The 24,811-nt window shown below is 60.6% G+C and overlaps 1 protein-coding gene across 4 annotated transcripts; it reads right to left on the bottom strand.

The window, feature by feature from the left end:
• Positions 1 to 8,672: 8,672 nt before the first annotated feature.
• Positions 8,673 to 24,642, bottom strand: NCLN (nicalin). Of its 4 annotated transcripts, none has more exons than XM_057541199.1 (16): positions 24,321 to 24,642; positions 18,905 to 19,095; positions 18,629 to 18,773; positions 17,709 to 17,801; positions 16,852 to 16,946; positions 15,928 to 16,008; positions 14,457 to 14,560; positions 13,354 to 13,442; positions 13,132 to 13,271; positions 12,719 to 12,897; positions 11,793 to 11,880; positions 11,665 to 11,703; positions 11,419 to 11,582; positions 10,471 to 10,524; positions 10,299 to 10,377; positions 8,673 to 10,185 (listed from the first exon to the last, which is right to left on the bottom strand). In XM_057541199.1, exons 1-16 carry the CDS (start codon positions 24,502 to 24,504, stop codon positions 10,129 to 10,131), a joined length of 1,782 nt encoding a protein of 593 aa, XP_057397182.1. In that variant the 5' UTR covers positions 24,505 to 24,642; the 3' UTR covers positions 8,673 to 10,128. The 4 variants fall into 4 exon arrangements, with proteins under 4 accessions (XP_057397182.1, XP_057397183.1, XP_057397184.1 ...); XM_057541200.1 differs by having other exon boundaries at positions 11,419 to 11,579; positions 24,321 to 24,641; XM_057541201.1 differs by lacking the exon at positions 17,709 to 17,801 and having other exon boundaries at positions 24,321 to 24,636.
• Between the last annotated feature and the right edge of the window lie 169 nt (positions 24,643 to 24,811).

The raw sequence follows: 24,811 nt of genomic DNA, 5'->3' as shown, positions 1-24,811 counted from the left end.
TACATGTGGAATCTAAAATAAATGATACAAATGAACTTATTTACAAAACAGAAATAGACTCACAGACATAGGAAACAAACTTATGGTTACCAAAGGGGAAGGGGGTGGTATAAATTAGGAGTTTGGGATTAACAGATACACACTACCATATATAAAAGAGATAAACAACAAGGATCCACTGTAGAGCACAGGAAACTATATTCAATATCTTGTAATAACCTATAATGGAAAAAGAATCTGAAAAAAGGGACTTCCCTCGTGGTGCACTGGTAAAGAAGCCGCCTGCCAATGCAGGGGACACGGGTTCGAGCCCTGGTACAGGAAGATCCCACATGCGGCAGAGCAACAGAGCCGCGAGCCACAACTACTGAAGCCCGCGTGCCACAACTACTGAAGCCCACGTGCCACAACTACTGAAGCCCATGTGCCTAGAGTCCGTGCTCCGCAACAAGAGAAGCCCCCGAAATGAGAAGCACGTACACCACAACGAAGAGTAGCCCCCGCTGGCCGCAACTAGAGAAAAACCTGCGCACAGCAACGAATACCCAACGTAGCCATAAATAAATAAATAATATAATTAATTAATTTTAAGAAAAGATATTAAAAAAAAGAATCTGAAAAAGAATACATATATATATAAAACCAAACCACTTCGCTGTACACTTGAAACTAACACAATACTGTAAATCAACTATACTTCAAAAAAAAAAAAAACTCTCCAAAGATGTCCCAAAATTAAAACCCCAGTCCTTCCTGCAGCCCACAAGGCCATGCACAACCTGTCCTGTCCCTTCCCTGCCCTTCCCTCCTCCCTCTCTCCCCCTCGCTCCCTCTGCTCCAGACACATGGGCCTCCTGGCTGTTCCTCCAACACACCAGGCATGGTCCTGCCCCAGGGCCTTTGCACAGGCTGTGCCTGAAATTCTCTTCCCCCAAATGATGCATGGCCCACTCTTTCAATCTCCCATCACTTTCTCTGTCCACCTGATCGAAAATCGTTCAGCTACCATTACTTCCTTTCTCAGGCTTCCTTTTTCCTCCATAGCATTTATACTCATTTTAATTTAATTAATTTAATTCTAATTTGCTATATACTTATTTGTTTATTGATAAGCCACATAGCTCTTTCCAGGCGCCAGGCTCTGTGCTAAGTGCTTGACATGTATGAACTCATTTGATCCGCACAACAAATGCCTGGGGTGGGTACAGACAAATAAACCAGATATTTTACACCGTCATCAATGCAATGTTGGAAACAGAAGTGGAGGGACGGCTTTAGGAGGCAAATTCAGGGAAGACTTAGAGAGGATGGCCTTCAAGCAAAGATGAGAATGAAGTGGCAAGTGCAAAGGCCCTGAGGCAGGGTTGGAGAAACACGGATCAGTGGCTGTAAGAGAAAGAGCACCACACAGCCACTGGGGGCAGTCTACCAACACGGACTTCATTTTAAATATATTTTCTTTGTTTTTATTTTAAAATAAAAACATGATCAGAAACAGTGCCATACTGAGCCAAAGGAAACCTCAGTAATTCTGATTCTATTTAAAATGTTGACATTTTGTTCACCATGGATTTTTTCAGCATTATTTTTAGTTTTTTTTCAATTATTCCATTGGACTGCCCTGGTGGTGCAGTGGTTAGGAATCCACCTGCCAATGCAGGGGACACGGGTTTGAGCCCTGGTCCGGGAAGATCCCACATGCCGTGGAGCAACTAAGCCCATGCACCACAACTACTGAAGCCCGTGTGCCTAGAGCCCGTGCTCTGCAACAAGAGAAGCCACCGCAATGAGAAGCCCGCGCAGTGCAACAAAGAGCACCCCCGCGCTCGCCGCAAATAGAGAAAGCCCACGCACAGCAATGAAGACCCAACGCAGCCAAAAATAAATAAATAAAATAAATAAATTTATAAAAATAAATAAATAACACAACCCAGATCTTCAAAAAAAAAAGAAAAGAAAAAATTATTGCATTAAAATGATCTTTATCTTGATGTTTTTGGGCACCCCCCCCCTTAAACTTTGCTCCCCAGGCAAACTCACCCTCATAGCAAACATAAGAGGTAAGTATTGTTCCCATACCCGCTTTACAGAGGGGGAAACAGGCTCAGAGAGGTCAAGTCACTTGGGCAAAGTCACACAGTGAGGGTGCTGGGATTTGAACCCAGCCAGCTGGACTCCAGAACCCACACGCTTCCCGTGATCCCACACCATCTTTCCCACGCTTTACACAGCCAAGCTTCCATTTCCTTATTTGCCGAGTGAGATTAAGAGGGTGAAGCCCCTGGCATGGATTCAGTGAGCTAATAGGTGAGGCTCAGCATAGCGCCTGGGACATCTTTATCATTCAATAAATGGCTATTATCATGACTGTTACCAGAAGCCACCTGCCCACCCCCAGACAGGAGCAGGACATCAGGACTGGGGGAGGAGCAGAGCCCGGGTGAGGGGTCCAGAGTCCTCTTAGAACATTCCACCCCTTGGCCCTGCCCAGCCCCTGGTTCTCGGCTCAGCCCCAGGCTGGGCTTGTGGAGCCAGGATGGAGATAGGCTCTGTCTCCATGGAGACAGAATGCTTGAAGCCCTGTGGCCCTCTAATGTGCCGGGAGAGTCGTTTAAAAGAATAAAAATAAAACCCCACCAGCTCTCCTGTGAGTCAAAGAGGCATTTTTCTCAGCCGCTTTCTTCCACTGAGGGAAAGAGCCCAGTCTAGCTTGAGTCTGACCTCCGGGAACTTAAATTCAGCATCCCACATCCTGAACAATACTCATCCCTGGAGTTTATTCCCTGACACACCTCAGCTGTATCAGGGAAAAGGTCATGGCAGAGAAAACTGAGGCTGTGCGCCTGAAAGCATTTGAAGCCCTTGAGGCCGACTCTCTGATTTATTATCAGCCAGAGGAAACCTTGTCACATTGGCATCATGGCAGGAGGCCCACGGTTTGGACTGTTACTTAAAAGGCAATGAGGGTGAGGACAGAGCCTGTTGGGGGATCCGGGGCTGGGAGGTTTCTGGCAAGTTGCCTGGCTCTCTGGATCTGTCGTCAAAAACCTGCCCCAGGACCTTTGCACTTGCTTAGTGTTCATCTCCCAGAATAGGGTTTCTCAAAATAATTACCCAAACTTAAATAAATTTATCTTAAAGGAAAACTGTCTACATTTGGGATCAGGTCATTCTCTGTGGGCGGCTGAGCAGCATCCTTGCCCCACCCACTCGGTGCCAGGAGCACCCCCAGTCGTGGCCACCACAGATGTCCCCAGATGTGGCCCAGGGTCCCCTGGGGGCAGAACTGCCCCAGGTGAGAACTGCTGATGTGGACAGGTAAGGTGCTTACCTCAGCAGAGGGGCCAGGTTGGGGTCAAGGGGCAGAGTCCCGGCTGGCACCTCTCAGATGTGCGCGAGACCACCTGGGCATCCTGCCAGGAATGCAGATCCCGATCCTGCGGGTCTGAGGTGCGGCCTGGGACTCTGCCTCCAGGTGAGGGCAGCAAAGTTATGAGGAGACATCCACTGCGTTCCTGTCTTGACTTTTACTAGCAAGACTCTCATTTCATAGGGTGTGGGTGTGAAGAGGGTTGAGCCTACGAAGGGAAATGTCCTTTCTGAGTCCCTGTCTTGCCCTTCTCTGCTTGGGGGTTATTGGTGGCGGTGGAAAGGTCAGCCAGCGGGGCAGAGTCAGCAAGTGGGGCGGGGGGGCCCGGTCTGGAGCTGCCCTGTGCCGGTGGCCCCTTCCCTTCAGTGGTCCCTGCACAGCCAGCTTGAGTGTCTTCCTGGGTGATGGTCAGCCACACCCCGTCCCCTTAGACCCTGGTGCCCTTTGGCTCTGCCCCCTCCATGCCTCGAAGACCCTCACTGCCCAGGCTGTGTACAGCTCTTCTGGCACATTCCAGGGGGTTGAAGCCCTAGGCCCATCCTACAAGGGCCTAGGGGCTCAGGATGCGTCCCCCAGAAACACTACACCGCAGTCCCCACCTGCCCCAGATGCCTGCCGCCTTCACGCATCTAAGGACATAAAGCAGCCAGAGCTCTCCAGTTCTCAGTGCCCCCAACTCCACTGCCTTCCCTCTCTTGGGAAGGAGCTGCCCATCCACTTTCCTGCAGGGACCCCGGATCCTCCCCGGTCCCCACCATTTGGCTTCAGGGATAGGAAATGATTCCTCATTGGACCAACCCCTCCCTCTTTCAGCAAACCTCACTCCCTGGACAGGACGGGGTCGGGGAGGGGGAGGTCTGAAGCACAGCTTGGCCAACCCTGAGAAAGCCTGGAGAAGGGGAAGGAAGGAAGGAGGGGCTGGAAACAGGAATAGAGATCCAGCCGTGGCCGCCCAGGGGCCGTGGCCCCTTCTCCCCACCCCTGTCGCCACAGGAGTGGACACCTGCCCCACAGGGCTTCTTGCCCTGGGAATTTGAGCTTGAGAACAAGAGGGGCTGAGTGCACACCATGTTGAACGCTGGAGTTGTCAGGGTTTTTTTTCCCCCCCAAGTTAGAATGAGAAAGACATGAATAAATTCTCTTTTCTGAATGAGCCAGCCTCAGTGTGATCCAGTAACTTGCCATCAAAACTGCGTGGGTTTCTATATTGTAGGATTCCGTTTCTGTGAAACGTCCAGAACAGGCAAATCCACAGAGACAGAGAGTGGGTTCGTGGTTGCCAGGGGCTGGGGGAGGGGATGGGGGTGACTACTCATGGGCACGGGGTTGCCTTTTGGGGTGATGGAATGTTCTGGAATTAGACAGAGGTGATGGATGCATGTCTCTGTGAATGTACTAAAACCCACTGAACTATACACTTTAAAAGGGTAAACTTTATGGTATGTGAATATATCTCAATAAGGCTTTTTTTTTTTTCATTAAAAAAACCTGTCTGAATGCCAGCTGTGCCCTTTTGCCACACGACCTCAAGGCAAGATGGTTCACCTGCCTGGATTCCCCTTTTGTTCTCTGTAAATTGGACGTAAGAGCAGGTATGTGATCCTGACCTGTACCTTTAGGAGGAGGGATGGAAGGAGGGTCCCCATTGGGCACCAGGGTCCTGGTTTCGGGCAGGAATCGTCAGTGGGCGCTGACACTGTGGGGTGACCTGGAGGAGGAGTGGTATTTGCAGAGACTGAAGGATCTTCCTGCAAATTGCTTATTAATCACAAAGGGGGAAACAGTGACTCTCCGGTGAGATGCCCGGCAGACACTACATCACACTGCGCTCAGGAATGACACGCCCACTTCATTCATGGTTCCTGCAATGGCCCACCCGCCCCCTTCCCCCCGACCCCGGCTTAATTTCCTCTGGACCTGCTGTAGGTCAAACGGCGATTAAAATCAGCAGTAACTCTCAGAACTGAGACTGAAATGTCGGAAGAAGCCAAGGATGTATGTCCCCCGCAAAAGGACCAGAGAGCCACTCTGCTCTGGTAGCGGCCAAAGGTTTCCCACGATGAGAAAGGAGAAAAACCAGAGGGCAGATTGGGGGCTGCAGATTTTCCCGGAAAGAGCCGTAAAGGTAAGCACTTGGGGGTTGGTGGGTCCCTGGTGAGAAAGTAACCATGGACCATACACAGTCTGGTGGGTGTGGCCGTGTGCCAATAAAGCTTTATTTACAAAGACAGGGAACGGGCCGGACGCAGCCACGAGCCACAGTTCTCTGACCTCTGGTTAAACACGTTCCCTCCCAAGAGGCACCTATGAAGGCTTGCGATGGTATGTCCATCAGCAGGGTGCCATGTGGGTAAGTTGTGGTGTCTTCTGAGGGTAGAATACTACACAGCAGGGAAAAGGGGTGTGGGGTGTAAGTGGGAGATACCAAAGCAAGAGTTAATGCAAGAGGGCTTTCCTGGTGGCGCAGTGGTTAAGAATCTGCCTGCCAATGCAGGGGACACGGGATCGAGCCCTGGTCTGGGAAGATCCCACATGCCGCGGAGCAACTAAGCCCGTGAGCCACAACTACTGAGCCTGCGCGTCTGGAGCCTGTGCTCCACAACGGGAGAGGCCGCGACAGTGAGAGGCCTGCGCATCGCGATGAAGAGTGGCCCCCGCTCGCCACAACTGGAGAAAGCCCTCGCACAGAAACGAAGACCCAACACAGCCAAAAATAAATAAATTAATTAATTAATTTAAAAAAAAAGAGTTAATGCAAGAGAGGGACGGCACAATACCACCCATAGAAGATGTGTAGGCCACACACCACGCAATGCTGAATATTGTCCCTGGATCCATAAACGTGCATGTAAACGTTTTTAAAAGAACGACAAAGTTACAGACAGTGGACGACGCCTCTGTGCAGAAGGGGGAGGGACCGAGGTGGTTTCATGGGACGCTCCTCCTGTTTTACAGCCTTAAAACAAAGACCCCTGGGAAGAGATCAAAGCCACTGGATGTGACCCCCTGGGGGTCCCCGTGGGGGGGTGCAATGCCCTCGCTGGAGGACACCTTTGCCCAAGTCGTTTGCTGCTGCCCAGGGTTGATGGGGACCTCGGGTGATGCTCATGGGCACTGAGGGAGCCCAAGGAACGCGGTCATCTTCATAACTGTCCCCTGGGAGCCAGTGACCTCTCCACATCCCTCCTCTCCTCAGCCCACCCCTCCCTACAGCTCCACATCACACTGAGAGCAGAATGCAAACGCCCACCAACGTCCTGGGGGCCTTCCTGCCCTCCCCTCCTCCCTCTCTCCCCCTCCCTCACTCTGCTGCATACACACGGGCTTCCTCTTCGCTGTTCCTGCAACACACCAGCCATGGTACTGCCCCAGGGCCTTTGCACGGGCTGTGCCCTCTGCCTGGACCACCGTCCTGTCATCCCAATTTCACTCAAGAGCCCCCTCATGTCCACTGGGCATTATTTTTACTTATCCATCTTTCCCTGCGGACCGCGAGCCCCACGGTCTCCGTTTGGCGGCTGCGTCTGCGGGCCCCCACACGGTACCTGGCACGTGGCAGGGAGGTGGGGAAATACTGGTTCACTCCACAGTCGAACAAGACTGATCTGTAGTGACGGGACCAGCGGGCGCCTGGGGAGGAGGAGGGCGGAGGGAGGGGGTGCAAGGAGAGCCAGGGGCGTTCGGGACGACGCACACACCACCCCCTCCATGTGGGATGGCTTCATGGGTGCCTGTCCACTGTGCCTACGGAAAGAAACACTTAAACCATTTTTATACGTGAACCTCAGTTCCAGAACGAGGTTTCGGGTACATACGTGTACACACACCCATGTACCCGGGTGTGTGGGGACAGGATAAGGCTCCAGCACGTAGATGGTGGCCGTCTCTGTCCGCAGGGCCGGTGTTGTTGCGATTTTCCTTTTCTTGGCTACAGTCAATGGAACAGTTTTGTGGAAAACGAGGAAAAAATATCAACCTGTGTTGAAATGAGGAGATGAGGGGCTGGCTTTGCCTCTGAGACGTGGGGAGTTTTACATGAGTCCGTGCTGGGGCCAGAGCCACCTTCCAGCCTCAGGGCGGTGGGGGGCGGGGTGGGGGAGGGCAGTGGGGGGAGGAGAGGAGGGTCTGAGGAGAGGCGGCTGTGACCCTGACCCTGACTACGGGCGTCACTAAGGCAACTTGAGCAGCCCCCTGCGGTCTGACCCACACGGTCCCAGGAGCACCCTCCTAGCCCCTCCTCTGGGTTCGGGGAACCCAGCCCGCTCCTCCCCTCCTGTGCCCCCACCTGGACAAGCACAATCCTCAGCGCCTGGCGCCCTCCCCCGTCTGTCCTCCCCGCAGCCGCCAGCAGAGGGCGCCTGTGAGCACCTGAGCCAGGCCCCGCCCCCTCCTCTGCCCACAGCCCCCCAGGGTCCCACCTCCCTGGGATAAAGGATGCCACAGCCCCCTCCCTTGGCTCCCCCGATGCCTCGTCCAAATTGCACCCCCCGCACTGCCTCCGTCGCCTGTGGCTTCATGTCCCCGCAGCATACGTCTCTGTACTTTGTGTATCCTCCCCCACCCCCAGAACCCAAGCTCCTGAGGGCAGAGCTTTGTTCAAGGCAGACCCTCGGGAGCTCCCAGGCCCAGAACAGAGAGCCCGACGCCGGAACCCCTGTGTTGAGCTGCACCGGGCACCGAGGACCACAGCCCAGCCAGGGCCTCCCCGGAGCCTGGTCTGCGGCTGGGGGGCGGGGCGGCGCCTGACCAGTGGGCGTGGCCTTCACACAGCCACTGCACCCCTGCATCAGATTGAATGGTGTCCCTCCAAATTTCACGTCCACGCATAACTTCAGACTTATGGTCTTACGGAGAAATAGGGCCTTTGCAGATGTGATTAGTTGGCATGCAGTCCTGCTGGGGTAGGATGGGCCCTAAACCCAAAGACGCATCCTTATGAGAGAAGACAGAAAAGATGGCCACGCAACACGGAGACCAGAAGCCAGGACAGACCGGGTATCCTCGCCCTCACAGCATCCAGAGCTGGGACACGACAAATCCCTGCTGTTTGAGACACTGAGCTCGTGGTACAGCCACCGCAGGAAAGGAACACGCCCCACTGTCCCATCAGCTCTGAGCTGGTTTTTACCCCCATTCTGCAGTGGGTAGTGGTGGTGGTCTCAGCTGGGGGACGGAGGGATGCTGGCCCTGCTCTTTATACGGGCACCAGGCCCCCCACCCCCCGGGGAAACGCAAACCACTTTCACGTGGGCAGGACTGAACCCTGAGGCCACGGCCCCCGACAGGACAGGACACGCAAGGCTGTCATTCATTATGGCTTTATTTCTGATCATCCGGCCGCGTCCCACAAGCATCCTGAGCTCCAACTGGTCAGCGATCCTGACCATGTGCCCTGGGGAGGAAGGCCGCTCACGCGGCAACCACAGCTTGTGCACGGCTCACACACTCACACGTGGGGAAGGATAGGATGGGCCGGGCCCATACCCGCCCCAGAGGTGGCCGGGCACTCGGTAAACAGTCTTTGGGGGAGACGGGCCACCGGGCAGGGAGAGGGAGGGACGAGAGAGAGGACCTGCAGCCTCCACGCCTGCCCCTCCCAGGCCTGACGGGACAGACAGCCGAGCCAGGAGCCCCCAGGAGCCCGTTCCCTCCAGTGAGCATCGGGCGGCTTTGGGAGCGAGCCAGTCCCCAGCCCCTCCAGGCCCCTCAGAACCGGAAGGCAGGCGAGCCCTCCCTGGTGGCCAGGAGGCCCCTGGAGTCCCCTCTCCTGGACCCTGACGCCCCAGCACTCAACACTTCACTGACTGTATTGCTAATGAATCTGAACACCTGGGTCTCCCTGAGGTCAGTCCCAGCCCTGCCCCCTCCACCCCTTCTGAGCGGCTCAGGCCCCACCAGGCACCTGGTTTGCGGGGCTCAGGCCCGGACCCGCCCCCTCAGGGTCCCAGGAAGAGCTGCTCCCATGGTCACGTCTCCTCCTGGGGTGGGGGGGTGCCCACTCCCCCCGAAAGCATCCTCCTCCTTGCATATGAGGAAACCAAGGCCCAGGGAAATGAGCAGAGGGGCCGCCCCCCGCCCTGGGGGCTCCGCAGGGGGACAGGCTGGGCGCAGAGCCCCAAGAGTCCGGGGCGGGGACAGGAGGGGCAGAGGCAGTGCGAAGCAGGGTGAGCAGCGCAAGGGCCCCTGGCGAGGCTGCCAGGTGTTCAAGGCGCCAGCCGCCCAAGGGGGCTCAGGGGAGTCGCGTCCCAGGGCCGGCTGGGTGAGGGCACAAGGCTGCGAGGGGGCGGCCAGAACCCGGAGACCCAGAGGCGGCACCACCCTCTCCAGACGGGAGGGAAGGGAGTACCCGGGTCGACGGAGGGGGTGGGGATAGCCTCGAGGTCAGACGCAGAGCCAGCACGGGGGTGGCCTGGCCCTGACCCTGTTGGCCTGCGACCGCCAGGTCCACGGTCAGCATCACGGGTGGGGGTGAGGGCGAGGCTGAGCTGGGTGCAGTTCCTCTTTCTTGGCGTGGCTTATGCGCCCCGAGGGCCACGGGGCCGACTCCAGGGCGGGGGCTCATCCACACTTCTGTCCCCGAGTCCGCGGCCAGGCCCCAGATCAGACCTCCACCAGTGCTCCTCCGAGGGAGCTCCAAGGATAAACAAGAGAAAGAAGCCCCCAAATCCTCAAGAGCAACACAGAAAAGTTCTGTAATTCAGGGTCACAGCCGCCGAGGGGCAAAGGCCCTGCCCTCCTGCCGGCGCCGAGCAGCCACGTCACTGCGTCTTGGCCTTCAGCAGTCTCTGAACTGTTCTGTACAGGAGGTCGAAGTGCTGGGGGCAGCGGGAGGGCTCCAGTGAGGTCGGGCGACCCCGCCAACAGGAAGGCCCTCGGGCCGCCCAAGGGGTCTCCTGAGAGGCCTCGCCTCCCCCAGTCCCCTGCTCACCTGGACCGCCGTGTAGGCCATCCCGAGGTAGGCGCCGATGCAGACGGCCAGAAGCAGGTCGAAGATGGCCGGCTTGACCCTGGGGAGGGGAGGGGGTGGCGGGGTGGGTCAGCGGGCTGCTCCCAGCTGTCCCGAGGACCCAGTCCCCTGGACGGTGACCCAGGGCGCTCACCTGTAGGCGTTCATCACCTGCTTCAGCTGGTCGTAGAAGACAAACTCAGGGTCCCTGGTGAGAGAGCGCTTTCTCAGCAGGCTCACCCTGATAGCAGGGCCACCGGAGGTCCCACCAGCCTAGGAACGTGGCGGGGGAAGGGGGCACCCCAGGTGTGTGCCAGCACAAGGCTGCCATTGCCCCTCCAGGGGAAGGACCGTCCTTTATTCTCAACTAATGTCTTTCCTGTTGCTTTCTGGGGTGTACTCTCTAAAACGAAGTGTGGTAACTGGAAATTATCTGGTCTGGGAAGCGTTTCTATAGAGGGAGAACGACCACAGCCTAGGAATTGGAGGCCCCCAGCTCCACAGCTGTGGGTCCACTCTGAGCCTCAGTTTCTTCTTCTATTCAAGAGCTTGCTCTCCCTGGAGCGCCATGAGTTGGGAGGAAGGTGGAGAGCCAGTGAGGGGCACCAAGCTTTCCGGGGGGTGTCTCCTGCCTGTGGATCCCCCAAACACCCCTCCTCGGTCCTTGCTCAGCCCAACCAGGGAGCATGGGAGCACTGAACAGAAAGAAGACAGAACTCAGGAGGCCTGCAGTGGGGAAGAGCATCCCGAGGGCAGGAGGGCACCTGGGGTATGAGTCACCCAAGGCCCAGAACACAAAAGGTCCACGAAGGGTAGCTGGGGGTATAGGGCTGCCAGATAAAACACAGAGCTTCAGTTCTACAAGGACTGCAGGTAAGAAGAAACGGGCTTTCAGTGTAAGTATGTCCCAGACACGGCGTGGGCTATATTTACACCGAGACAATTTGTGGTTCACCTGGAACTCGTTTAACGGGGCACCTGCACTTCTCACTTATCGTGTTTATTTTTCGTCCAGTGTTTCTGTCTGCCCCATCTGGCCCTGCGGGGAGGAAGGCCCTAGAAGAGCCCACCCGCTGGCTGGCGGGGCGGTGCCCGGCCTCACCGCTTGTCGGCCTTGACGTGGTGCGGCCTGACCTCCTTCAGGTAGTGGCTGAGGTAGTGCTCCAGCGTGCTGAGGAGCGGGCCGTCCTTGCCCACCAGCTGCGCGGCCCGCGGCTGAGTGGTCAGCCAGTCCATCACCGAGTCCAGCTGCTCCTGCTGGATCTGCTGCGGGGAAGCGGCCATGGTCACGGGACCCCTGCCCCCGCCCCACCGGCCCCCCCTGCCCGCCCGCCCACCCGCCCGTTACCATCTGCTCGGTGAAGACGGGCATGTCCGGGGGCGTCCCCTGCGGAGAGAGGAGAGCATGGGGCTGAGTCCAGACCCGCCAGCGGCCGGGCGGGCAGGGGGCTCACGGGCGGGCGGGCGGGGGCTCACCTTCTCTGTCAGGTTGTAGATGACACGGGTCAGGGCCTCGGCGATGAGCCTCGTGTTTCGGGTCAGGGTTTTAGAGTCAACCCGGGACCTTCGAGGGCAGGTTTTAAAAACACATATATCAGGAATTGGCATCGTTCACAATCGCCAAAAACCAAGAGCGAGCATATACCTGACAACGATAAAGACAAGCAGAGCGACGGCCCTCCCAGCAGACGGGTGCCCCCCGCACTGCGGGCTCCTCTCTGGGCCGGGCCCGCCCCCGACGGGGCTGCCCTGCACCCTGGGCGCCCGGGCCGAGCCTGCGCCCTGTGGACGCGCGTCTGCCTTAGTGACTGGCGGCCCCGGGCCTGTCTCCTCCTCTGGACCTTGGGGGAGGTCAGGACACCCGCCTCCATGGGCTGCTGAGGGTGGAGTTGCTGTAACGCCCTGTAGTGGGGGCAACAGTGTCCCCCAAATTCACGCCCACCCGGAACCTGGGAATGGGACCCGATTTGGAAGTAGGGTCTCCGCAGACGTTATTAGCTAAGATGTGATCACACTGGAGTAGGGAAGCCTGAAGTCCCACGGCTGGTGTCCCTATAAGGAGGGGAATTTGGACACAGGCACGAGAGAGAGGCCACGTGACCACGGAGGCGGGGACGGTGGCACGGCCACAAGCCCAGGGACACCAAGGGCTGCCAGCAACACAGGACCGTAGAAGAGGAGCCTCATAGGCAACACATCCCGACCCGAGTGGGCGTGGGCGTGGGGTGGGGGGCTGCCTCGGGAGGTCCCCCGCCTCCCCCCCAAGTCTTCCCTCCACCGAGCCACACCCTTCTCCTGGCTCATGCCCCTCAGTTCTAGCGCCACCTCCTCCAGGAAGCCTGCCGGATGCCCAAGGACCGGCTGATGCCCCGGCCCATGCCTGCTCCGACGGCAGTGCTCACCGCACGTCCATGATGCTGCTGCGCTGGCCGTCGCGGTGGCTCTCCAGATGGGACAGGGTGAAGGCGGGCAGCCGGCGGATGGCGAAGCGCTCATGCTCCCAGGCCAGGATGTCCTCCGCCAGGTTGATCTTCTTGTGCACCATGGAGAACCGCACCTCAGGGAACTGGTGGGCGGCCACCTGCAAGGGGCACTCTCAGGCTCTGCCCGGCGCCCGCGGGCCGCGCCCCAGCCCCGCCTGTCTCTGTGGAGGTGGCCCCTCGGGACGTCCCAAGTCCCTCCCCGAACCTCCTGCTTCTGGAATCCAGGGAGAAGCCCACCGGCCCCCCCCCAGAAAACCCACCTGAGGCTCACCCGAGGCCCCAGGGTGCGCAAAGCTCCCATGTCCCAGCCTGGCCTCCGGTGGGGCACCTACCGTCTCGAGCTCCCGCAGGAAGGAGTGCTGTAGCGTCCCCTCCCTGGGCGGCTTGGACACGTGCAGGTGCAGGCTGTCCCCCCGGCCCAGGGTGTCCAGGCAGAGGACGAAGGCCACGTTGTCCTGGAGCAGGCTGGAATCTGAGTGCAGTGAGGGCTGGTGGGTGGAGGTGGGGGGAGTACCGGGGGCCCGGACCCCACCCTGGCCACTGGGGCCGCTCACCTGTGTGGTCCAGATTGTCTTCTAACCAGCGCTTGGTGCCCTGGTAGTTGAACTTTCCTCCTCCAGAAGCAAAGAACAGGAGGTTGTACCTGGCGGGAAGCAGTGGGGCGCCAGCGTTGACACGTGGGAGTCCAGGTCCCCGACAAGGAGGAGGTGGTCTCCCCCCAAGTACGAAATCCAACCAGCCTTCAGGGTTGGGCCTCCCTATCCTGGCACTGCTGACATTGGGGAGTCCTGGGTGCTGGGGGGGTGTGCAGCAACATCCCTGGCCCCCGCCCAATGGATGCCAGGAGCCCCCGAGTCATGATGATCACAGATGTCCCCAGACATGGCCCAGTGTCCCCCAGGGGCTCCAGGTGAGAAGCACAGCTCTGGCTGCCTCTCTGGTGAGAAGCATGGCTTCAGGGGCCTCACTGAACTCTCGAAACCAGGAGAGACTCGGTGGACCAACCGGGAAATAAAAAGTGACAGGTGATTCAGCACCCCGTCCCTCGAGCAGGACTGAAGCCAGGGGTGTCGTGAAGGACCGTGTCCCCGCGCCCGCACCCCCAGCCCCATCCATCCCGCTGTGGCCACGGCGGTCCTCATAGGAGAGGAGAGACACCCGGAGGAAGAGGAGGCCACGTGACGCTGGGACCGAGGAATCCATCACTGCTGGAACCCGGCAGCGGCGGGAAGGACCCTCCCCTGGGGTTTCAGGAGGAGGCGTGGCCCTGCTGACACCCTGATCTCAACCTCCCCTCCCCACCCGGAACGTGAGCACCCCTGCTGCTCAGGGCGCCTGCGTGCATGGGGCCGGGCCCGGCAGCTCAGGGAGACTCGCTTGTCACTGGGTCTCTGACGTCCCAGGGCAGCGCGGTGTAGGGACGAGCGCCCACACCGGTGACCAGCCGTGCCCAGGGCCGCGACGGGGAGACGCCAGCCTGAGCAACCGGCTCGCAGGTATTTGTGCTTCTTGCCGTTGGAGCATCCCCGGCTCTTCCGGGAGCGAGGGCAGCCCGGCCTCCTGGGGGGGATTCCCGGGGGTGCACCCAGGAGGAGCTGGGCTCCACGACCCAACACTGTGATTCCGGGGTCGGAACCGCCCTGCCCCCATCACTTACGCGGCGTGGGTGCGCTTGTAGGTATAGAGCCTGGAGAAGAGACGGGTGAGCTCCAGCAGCACGGAGATGCCACTCCCATTGGAGTCCGCACCGTGCGACAGCCACTGCGGGTGTGCAGAGAGGAGGCCGAGATCACCCCACGTCCACGTGCGGCGCCTCGCACCCCCCCACCCCCCCCGAATCTCGCCCCCGGTCCACGTCTCCAGCGCAGCTGGGCTCACCCACCCTGCGCGGCCCAAACCCAAGACCGACGGCCCCTGGGCGCCGCCCGGCCTCCACGCACGCGGGAAGCCCCGTGCGCAGCCTCCGTCCAGCCTGGGTATCCGCCCTGGGAGCTCCCTCCAGCTGGACCTCCGGCCTTCTGCCCCCCCGCGCTGTGAACTCCCCCCACGTGTCTGGGTCCTGCGCTCTAAGGCGACATTTCCTACGGGGAACTACTGGTTCTTGGAGAGAAAAAAACTGGGTTGTTTGCATGGCTTGGGACCCTCCCACAGTCACAGCGCACCAACTGACACACGGTGTGCGATGTTGTTCAAGTTCACAGGGAGGGGGCGACGGGGTGCTCAGTGAGGGAAGCCAGACACAAGGACACACAGGGTGTGACCCCACTGAGGGGAAACGCCCAGGACAGGCTGATCCACAGACACGGAGAGTGGGTTCCTGGCTGTCGGGGGCTGGGGGAGGGGTGGGGTGACTTCATAGGGAGGGGGCTTCTTTTGGGGGGATGGAACGCTCTGAAAGCAGAGAGTGGTGATGTCTACACAATTTTGTGAATTCACTAAAAACCTCTGAATTGCGTGCTTTAAAAGGATGGATTTTATGTTATGGGAATCACATCTCAAATATTTAAGAAAATTTCACAGGAAAGGGAAAATGAGGACACAGGTGTCTAAAAAGGCTCTGTGGGGGTGGATGATGAAAAGGGTGAGAACGTGGCTCTGAGCCGACTGTCCAGGGCCGGCCTCTGGGCCCCGGCGTCCTCAAGGACAGCCTTGGCCTCCCAGGTGGGGCGGCCCGCAAGGCGCGGTCAGGGGCGCACGCCCGGCTGCAGGCCCTCCCAGCACCCACACTGTCTGGTTCAGCTGGCTGTTGGTTCTCCAGCAGGAACCTCCCACCCCACCGTGCCGGGGGCTCTGAGGGCACAGCCCCAGGTGGCCTGCAGCCTGGAGGGACGCTGGCCAAGCCAGCCCTCGGGGGCGCCGGGAACCGAACTTCGGGGGCCCCCTGTCCTGACACTGTGCAGACACGGGGTCTGCACGGGCACCTTCTCTCCTCCTGGGTCTGGGGTCTCGGCCGTGCCGGGCAGAGGTGCCTGCGTGACCGGCCCCAAGTGAGAATCCCGGGCTGGGTCTCGTGGGCCTCCCCGGGGACCGCCCCTCCCTCTGCTGTCACGTCTCGTTTGGGGGAGTGAAGCTTCACGATGACACCCGTCCCGCAGGGTGTTCATGGGGCCCTGAGAGCACGGACGTACCGGGGCCACCCCGAAGGCGTCATAGTGGGCCACGATGACGATGGTGGGCAGGTCCTCTCCGCCCAGCCCTGTCAGCCGCCCCTGCAGAGACACAGGCGTGAAGGGCCAGCCGGCCTGAGGCAGTGGCCGCCCCCCACCCGGCGGCAGTGTTCTCGGCTTTGCCGGCTACACTGTGGACACAGGGGGTGGCCATACCTGGCCACCGGGAAACCAGGCCCACCCTTCAAAGGCCGAGCCCCGCTGACGGCAGGCACGGCAAGGTCCTGACAGCACAGGAAGAGCTCAGGGGGTCGGGGTCCGGCGCCCTGACTGAGGTCCTCCTGCGTAAACCAGCCCCCCGTCAAGTCCAGCAGGGAACAGACGGCAAAGACATCCTGTTGGGAGCATGGCCCGCAGGCAGTCCGAGCCGGGGGCAGCGTGTGCTGAGGCCCCACGCCCCTTACTCTCTTGACAGAGGGCAGCTCTGCAAGGCCTCAGCTGCGGCCTCCTCGTGGGGGAAGGGGAACAAAACCACCGGAGGCTTTTTTCGGGGGGGGTGGGACAGGTGCAGCGAGACAACCCCACGGGCGGCCCGTGGAGCTGACCCGGGTGGGGAGACTGCGAGGGGAAGAACTTGGACCTTGCTCTGGCCTGGATGCCTGCATACACCCGCCCTCCCGGTGGGAGATTAGGCTTTAATTGCTGCCCAGAGCTCTGCTCTCCGCCAGCTCAGCTGAGCCTCCGTGATGTTACTGTTAGGGGAAGGGCCGGCCACTCGGGGAGGGGGCTCTTGGTGGGGCAGGGGTGGGGGGAGGAGGAGGCGAGGCAGGGTGTGTGGCTGGAGGCCCATCTCTCCATAGGGCGGGCGGGCAGCCATCTGACCCGATTTCCCAGTCAGAGGCTCCCTCTAGTGGGCACGGGCAGTGAGGCACGCCGGGCACTCACCTCCACGCTGGTGATGAGCCAGTCGCTCACGGCCTTGCTCTGGACCCCGCTGGTGACCATCTGGAAGCCGTTGGCGGTGGCGGTGTGGAGCAGCACTGAGGACGGGGGCGGGGAGGACCAGCCTGAGCCCGGGGGCTGCCGTGCCGCGGCCTGGGGGTTCCCGGACCAGAGCCGGCACGCTCACCACCCCAGCACCCCAGACTCCAGGGGTTCAGTCTGAGCAAAAGCAGAACTGACCACACAGACTAGAACACAATGCGCTAACTGGACACGGGCAAGAACCTGGGTGTCCAGTATAAGAGCCGGTGAAACAGTCACCCGGACACCACTCAGGCCGGTGAGGAGGGCGCGTGCGCCCTCGCTCTGCGGGACCGTCAGGGACCGTTCCTAAATCACGAAGGCGCGTGCACAACCTCCGACCCAGCTCCCCAAGGATCACTTCAGCAGTGACCCCAAAACAGGAGTTTCCCATCAGATGGCCCACGATCCTCCAGCCCAGCCCCGAAAGCAAAGATGGCGTGAGAACTCAAAGTTTCATAAAAAGCAAAGTTCCATTCTCTCCTGAGCCGAGGTGAGGTGGTGCCCACCTCACTCCATGCGAGCCAGTGGTCCACTGCGCCTGCCACTTTTTCACCTGGGGGCAGCGGCTGCCCTAAAACGCCCGTGAGCTCACCCTGTCTCAAGCCCTTCCGTTCTTTACACATTTAAATACACAACCGTGGGAATTCCCTGGCGGTCCAGTGGTTAGGACTCTGCGCTTTCACTGCCGAGGGCCCGGGTTCAATCCCTGGTCGGGGAAGTAAGATCCTGCAAGCCGTGCGGTGCGGCCGAAAAACAACAATGACAATGACACAAACCCCAATCGTGATGGCCATGGGAGGTGTCATCACTGGGGGAGCTGGGAGGGTGCCTCTCAGGAACCGTAGTATGTCCGCAACTTCTTCCAAACCCTAGCGTTATTCCAAAACAAACAAGCTACGCCTAAGAAAGTGTTGTGATCCTGATCTATGATCTTATATTCTGGTTTTTCCACCAACCAATGTAAAATAAGCACTTTCTCACACCCGATGCCATTTCTTAACGGCTGTGTAATAGTCCACCAAGTAGCTGACTCCTCCTCCTCCCTTCCACTCTAACTAGAAATTAAGATCTTTCCAAAAACTCACTCTTGTGCTGCCACAATGCAGACGGCCACTGTCCAGACTTTAATCCAGACCAGGGTTTGGCAAACTTTCTCTGCAAAGTGCTAGAGAGTCGAAATTTTTAGCTCTGTGGGCCAGTCTGTCACAGCCACTGAACTCTCCTACTGTAGTGTGAAAGCCACCATAAGCCGTGTGTAACACTGGCTGTGTGCCGATAAAACTTTATTTACACAAACAGGCGGCCAAGGGCCACAGTCTGCCACCCCCCAGCCTAGCATCCACGCAGCTAATAATCTGGCCAGGAGGAATGACCCTTCCTTTACAGCTTAAACACATACCCACAAACTGTTTCCCTAAGGAGCTGGGCGAGTCCACTGTGTGGACAAACCTGCCTGCCTTGCCCACTCTCGTTGGCTCTGAGGACCAGCTTCCTTTTCCTACACCTGCGATTGGATCCTTTTGGCTCAATTCTTTGACCACTTTTGCTAGCTCACTCTCCCCCATGGCCCCCGGACCGGTCAAACGGCAGAGCTCCCGGCTGCCAAGCTCACCGCAGCATCCCCCAGCCCGGGAGAGGGGGTCCTGGAAACTGCACAGCGGGGCCCCTCTCCGCACGCCCCCCGCCCCGAGCCCACCTTCGGCGGCAGAGGCAGAGCCCTGGGAGGCGGACGCAGCCTGCGTCTGCTCGTAGATGGACAGCAGGGCGTCATCCTCCACGGCGAAGTACACGGGGACGATAGTCTCCATGGCCAGCATCTCAGGCTCGATCTCCATGAATTTCTGCGGGAGAGACAAACGTTCACGCGGCTTCGGGCAGGGGGGCCCCGGGCTGCCCCTGGAGGGCGGGCACCGGGGACTGGACGGGATGGAGCCGGAGCCGGTGGGGTGGGGCGGGGCGGGGCGAGCCTCACCCGGATGACGTCCTGCGGCACCGCGGCCATGGCCCGCGGCAGGATGATGACCACGGCACCGGCCGACTGGCGTAGGGCGCGCTGGTAGCGCTCGTACGAGAAGTCCAGCAGCCGCATGAGCACGCAGCGCCGGCTCAGCACGTCCGCGTCAATGGTGCGCGCCTCCGTGTTCAGCACCGCGTTCCGCGTGCCTGCAGGGAGGGGTCCCTCAGCTAGCCGCCCACCCCCCGGAGCCGCGCCCACCCCAACCCCGGGCTCGCGGGGCCTTCTGAGAACTCAACGAAAACTAAGACCCTTCTCCTTGAACCAACCCCCCTACCCTTACATTCCTAAACCAGGTCTGGACCCACTGTCCCTGCTCTGGCACCCTCCCTCCGCCACTGCACCACGGCCACAGTCATCCCTCAGAGAGTGACGTGGTCCCTGCCCACCCAGCCGCCCCGCGAGGATGTGCGGGCTTCCTGCCAGGCTGGGTGCTGTGCCCCCTGCCCCGTGTCCCTGCGGCAGCTCAGGGGCGGGTGCCCTCACCCCGGCCCACAGAGGCAGCCAGCAGCCCCCCAAGCCACCCACCCGGAAGGCGGGACCGTCAGCAGGAGCACCGGGATTGGAACCCAGTCGGTCCTGCTCCCCCAGCCCTCCTCCCCGGGTTCCCCGTGGCTCCTGGGACGCAGGGCCCCACAGGTGCCTCACGCCCTGCCCAGGGTGTCAGGAGACCCCCAGCACAGAGCCCAGCACCCACTCCAGGGTCTAGTCCCCAGCAGAGGGAGCCCCCAGGCTACAGGACTGCCCCCCACAGTTCCCAATGACCCGAGGAAAACCCAAACCCTGCCCTGGCTGACCTGACCAGTGGCCCCCGGCCCGCCCTCCCCAGGCCAGGGCCCCCTCCCCTCACAGCTCTAACCCGGCCTTGTCCATGTCCCCGGGGCCCTCGCTATCTACTCCCCTAACTAGCCTGGGGGTTCCAGGGGTAGAGACCTCGTTCACCACACTGCAAACCCAGCATCGCCTGGCGACTCCCAGCCCAGCAGGCTCAGGACATGGAACGAACCAACGCCCGGTCTCCCTGAAGCCCCTCAGGAAGGAAAACACCAGGGTCTGTCCATCTTCTTCCAGTCAGGGCTGCACTGTTCCCCCTGGGCCGTCCTGGGCGCTGTGGGGTGTGGAGCAGCCTCCCTGGCCCCGCCCCCTCGATGCCAGGAGCCCCCTAGTCATGGTAACCACAGATGATGCCGGACGTGGCCTGGTGTGCCCTGGGGGCAGGACCACCCGGGTTTCTCTCCTCTGGGAGCTCAAGAAAGGGCCAGAGAATCAGGGAGGGAGGGAGAGGCTGCTTCCGGCTTGGCCCCCTCCCCGCTCACAAGCTTTTCCAGGCAGCTGACCCCTCCCCGCCTGAGAAGTAGGCTGCAGCCAGGATTGCACAGAGCGCTTTTCTAAGGCCAGCAGGTCCCCTCAGACACAGAGTACTGCTGTCCTCAGAGCTCTACTGGAGAAAGGCGGCGAGAAGCTGCGCGGACGTTTCAGCGGAACGAGGAGGGGGCGCCAGCACCCACGGGTGCACGGTATGCAGCGGCGGGCCCTCGGGGCCATCCCTGCACTGATGGGAAAGGGGGCTCAGGCAGGCCCCCAGCTGCCAGGGCCACCAGCACTCAGCGGGATGCTGCCAGAAATCCAGATTCTTAGGTCAGATCACCCAGGTGACAGAGGCACACGGCAGGTCCAAAATGTCTCACAGGTCCCAGGCTGACCCAGGATGCACAAAGACAAACAAACCCGACTGCACATGGGGGCCAGATATGGCCCTTAGGGCCTCCAGTTGGAGACCCACACAGTGAGTGTCAGAATAACAATGCAGAGCAACAGGTCTGCTTCCCCCAGGGAGCCAGAGTGTGCTGCCTGGAGGTCGAGGCTGCCGGGCAAGGCGACACCTGTGTCCTCAGGGATGCACCAGGCCCAGACGGCCTCAGGCTCAGGGCCAGGAGCGAGGTCCCCACCTCTGCTTTCCAAGGGCGTGCCACTGGGAGAAGGGTCGCTTCCTACAGCTCACCTTGAGGGCTGGTCCGGCGAGGGCCCGGCAGAACACAGAAGGGACAGCGCCCCAGGTGGGAAAGGGCAGGGCTGTCTCAGGGGCAGGGATCTGTGACCAAGGAGCGAAGCTGGGCCATGCGCCCCAGGCTGGGGGCTGTGTGCCTCTCTCCCGCCCCGGGGCCTTTCCTCTGCTTTAGGGCAACGTGGGAGCCCGGGAGGGCCTGGCGGGGAGGGCGGCAAAGACCTTCAGGGGCCCCTGAAGCTCTGGGAATGCCGGACAGGCCCCTCCCCCATGTCCCAGCCGCAGCCTCCCAGGGGCCTGCAGCCTCCCAGGGGCGGCTCGGATGTCACCTGTCACCTCGGGGTGGAGCCTACGAAGACCCAGAGATGGGAAGGGGGGGGTGAGAGCAGAACCAGGTGGACGCCAGCCCCCCAACCGGCCCCAGAGGCTGAGCGCCCCATGAGCGGAGACCGTCTTTGCCGGCATGAGGCTGAAGCCAGCGCAGCCTCGGTCACCCCTGCGTCTGGGCGGGTGCTGGACACCTGGACGGAAGTCGCCGGCTCCCACAATGGGACCAGACCTGGACAGAGGTCACAAGCTTCTCTACTGAGGGCCCAGGGCCAGTCCTCTCTCCTTGCGGGTTGCACTGGTCCTTTGCAGCGCGAAGCCACCGACCAGCAAGGGGCGGAGAGCCCATCCCCGTGCCCGGTGTGGGTGCCCACATCCCAACCTCCCAGGGCTGTTTCTGTGGGGACCAAGTGGGATGGGCGTGAGCGGCCCAGCCCAAAAAGGCCAGAGTCCATTCAGGGGGCGGGGGGGGGGGTCACACCCCAGCTCAAAGAGCACACGCCTCCCCTTCCCGGCACCCTGCCTGCCTGTTTCTCAACAGGAGCGAACAGGAAGTTGGGAAAGGAGGCCCAGAGCAAGGGTTACACCAGGAGGCGGGAGCCAAGGGCGTGCGTGATGCCGGGGACGCTGCAATCAGCAGTGACCCAGCAGACCAGCCCTCAGAGGCTCCACGACCGGGGAGGAGCCGGGACTGCCTCTGCACCACCGGGCCCTCCCAGACTATCCCGCCAGCATCTCCCTAGGCAGCGGTGGGGACCTCACATCCCTGCCAATGGGGGACGCTGCCTGGTGTGATCTGGGTGGAGGTGTAGACTTGCGAGCTGAGACGGGTGGGCGCCCTGCCAGGCCCCTCCGCTCACCCCCGAGCCCACTCGGCATCCGGGTTTCTCACCATGAGCAACAAAGATGGGGGCCGGAAAGGAAGGCATGTGGGGTTGGGGGGAGACACCGGGTCAGAAAAAAGAACGGGAAGGAATCCAGGAACAGGGGCGAAGAACTCAGGTAAAGGAGGGGAAGAGGGAAGGAGGGCAGGGAGAAAGGAGAGAAGGTTCCCGAGGACCTGCGAGGAGAATGATGCGGTCAGGGAGCGGGTCTGGGCACCTGTCTGGGGCGGGGAGAGGGGGCCACACCCGCAAGCAGGCCAGCGCTGAGCAGGCGGTGGGGGAATCCGGGGCAGCCAGGCTGCTGGATTACAGCTGCCCACGGGTCCCGGAGTGGAGCTGGGTGTGCTGGGAGAGCTCCGGCAAGGCTCCGAGTGCAGTGCGAGAGGGGACAGCAGAGTGACTGGGTGAGGGAAGGTCTGGCGGGTTGACCTGGCGAGTTCTAGGATCCAGGCCTGCTGCTGGACTGCAGGATCCTCTAGACCAGGACGGCAGCCGCTAGTCACACGTAGCTATTCAAGCTTGTTACAGTTAACCACCAAGAGATGCTAAAGATCCCCTTCTTCCATTGCATGAGCCACATCTCAAAAGACCACCTGTGACAGCACCGGCTGAAACCCTCTCCCCAGGGGGATGTCAACAACGCATACGAACTGCCCACTCGTTAGGGGCTCCTGGCCTTCCTCCCCACCGCTCGAGAGCCTGGGCTCTAGAGACATCACTGTAACCCCAAGTTCTCCCCCTCAGTACTGCTGACAATCTGGCCCAGATCATTCTCTGGGAGAGGCCATCCCAGGCACTGTGAGGTGTGAAGCAGCACCCCTGGCCCTACCCCCTCGATACCAGGAGCACCCCCAGTCACGACAACCCAAAGTCATCACTCAGCGACAACCACTGAGTGGGTTGACAACCACTGCACTAAACAGAAACAACATAACTCTGGGGTGATGAGGGATCTGAGGGGAATCTCCAGACACTGGGGCTCCCCAGGGGCCTGGCAGTGGCAGGGAATCCAGGGGGCTCAGGCTAGGCCTGATGTTCCAACAAGAGAGGCTAGTCCAAGAGAACCAGAGCTCAGAGAGGAGAGGACCAGGGGAACTGGGGAGGGCGGGCCTTGACTTGTGGGGGCCTAAGGCACCAGGCTGGAAGAGAAACCAGAGGCCAGAAGGTTCTGGAACACCAGATACAGCAAGGCTGGGGAAAAAGAGAGAAATTCAGAATGACTTGAGCACTGGGGTCAGAACTTTGACAGATGAGGGAGCAGGGCCGGGGAACAGGAGCTGGACAGGATCCAGCCGTGGGGGCCTGAAATCGTGGATAGAAGGAGCCAGGGTGGGCTGGTGGTGTTCCAGGAAGCCGAGGGGTGGGTATGCACCAAAGCGAGGAGCAAGAAATGGGGTCCAAGGGATTTCAGGAGCCCAAAGGCAGGGGACTGAAGGATTAGCTAAGGAATTCTGAGGAACCTGGCTCATGAGTTGGGACCAGGGAGCAGAGCCTGGGGAGAGATGGGCCTTGACACGGGGCCAGGCTGGGGTCAGCGATCAGAGCTTCTTGAGCCCTGAAAGGGGTCAGAATGTAGACACTGGACAAAACACATTGGGGTGCCAGGGACTGTGAAAGGGTGGCCAGCTCGGCCTGGAAGAACCGCGCTGAGAGGCTCCACTCCAAGTGAAGAAGACCCAAGGTTGGGGCTCTGTTCCAGCTAGGAATCAGAGAGGACCCAGGAGAAAAGGAGCAGGGGCAGCTTGGCCTGAAGGTGGGAGAGAGCTCTGCGTTCTGGAGTATGTAGCCCTTGTCGGGGCCGGGGCCGGGGTGCTGTGGCAGCCAGCGGGGCGGGTCCCGGGGGCAGAGAGAGCTGGGGACCTAGCGTCGGTCCAGGTATCCAAGCTCGGACTTGCCTGGGATCTGGATAAGTGTCTGGCGCCCCAAGTGAGGTCTGCGGGCTGGACTCCTGCTGGACAGGTGGGAGAGCTAGGTCCTGGGGCCCGGGGAGCAGAGACCGAACCGAAGAAGAGGGCATCCTGGCCGGCGTAGGCCGGAGCCTCGGGGAGGAGAAAGGCTGAGCGGGAGGTCAGGTGCGGGGAGGCAAAGCTGGGGGAGGTCAGGAGCCCATGGGGAAAGCCCGGCCCCGGGGGGAGGCCAGGGGCCCGGGTCCACGCACCGTAGGGCTGTCCCTGCAGGTCGTACTGCTGCATGCGATACACGGTGAACTCGTGAGCCGCGTCGGCGGCGGGCAGCGGCGGCGCCACGAGCAGCAGCACGGCGGGCAGGAAGACGATGAAGCCGAGCGGCAGGCACGACGCCTTCAGCATGTTCTCCAGCACCTCTCCTGCTTCCTCCAGCATCCTGGCCTGCGGCGGGGCCGCGCGGGGCGGCGGCGGGGACGGGACGGCGGCGGCGGCGGCTCACGCGAACTCACCTAGGCATGGGTAGGTGCCGGGGTCCTGCGGGCGCTGCGCCGGGCAGCCCGCGCCCGCTCCGGGGTCCTGCGGGCACCGCCGAGGGCCGCCCGCCCGCCGCGCTGCCTGCTGGGAGTTGTAGTCCTCCCGGCGCGCGCGGAGCCATCTGGGAGTTGTAGGCCCATTCTGTTACTCCCCGAAAGAGGAAGCTGTGGTGGACCGTTTGAGTAAGGTTTCACATAAACCCCAAGTC

The sequence above is a fragment of the Balaenoptera acutorostrata genome, chromosome 2 (genome assembly GCF_949987535.1).
Source record: "Balaenoptera acutorostrata chromosome 2, mBalAcu1.1, whole genome shotgun sequence".
Classification (NCBI taxonomy): domain Eukaryota; kingdom Metazoa; phylum Chordata; class Mammalia; order Artiodactyla; family Balaenopteridae; genus Balaenoptera; species Balaenoptera acutorostrata.
The sequence above is the reverse complement of the archived record's forward strand: the minus strand, read 5'-3'. Positions and strand labels throughout refer to the sequence as shown.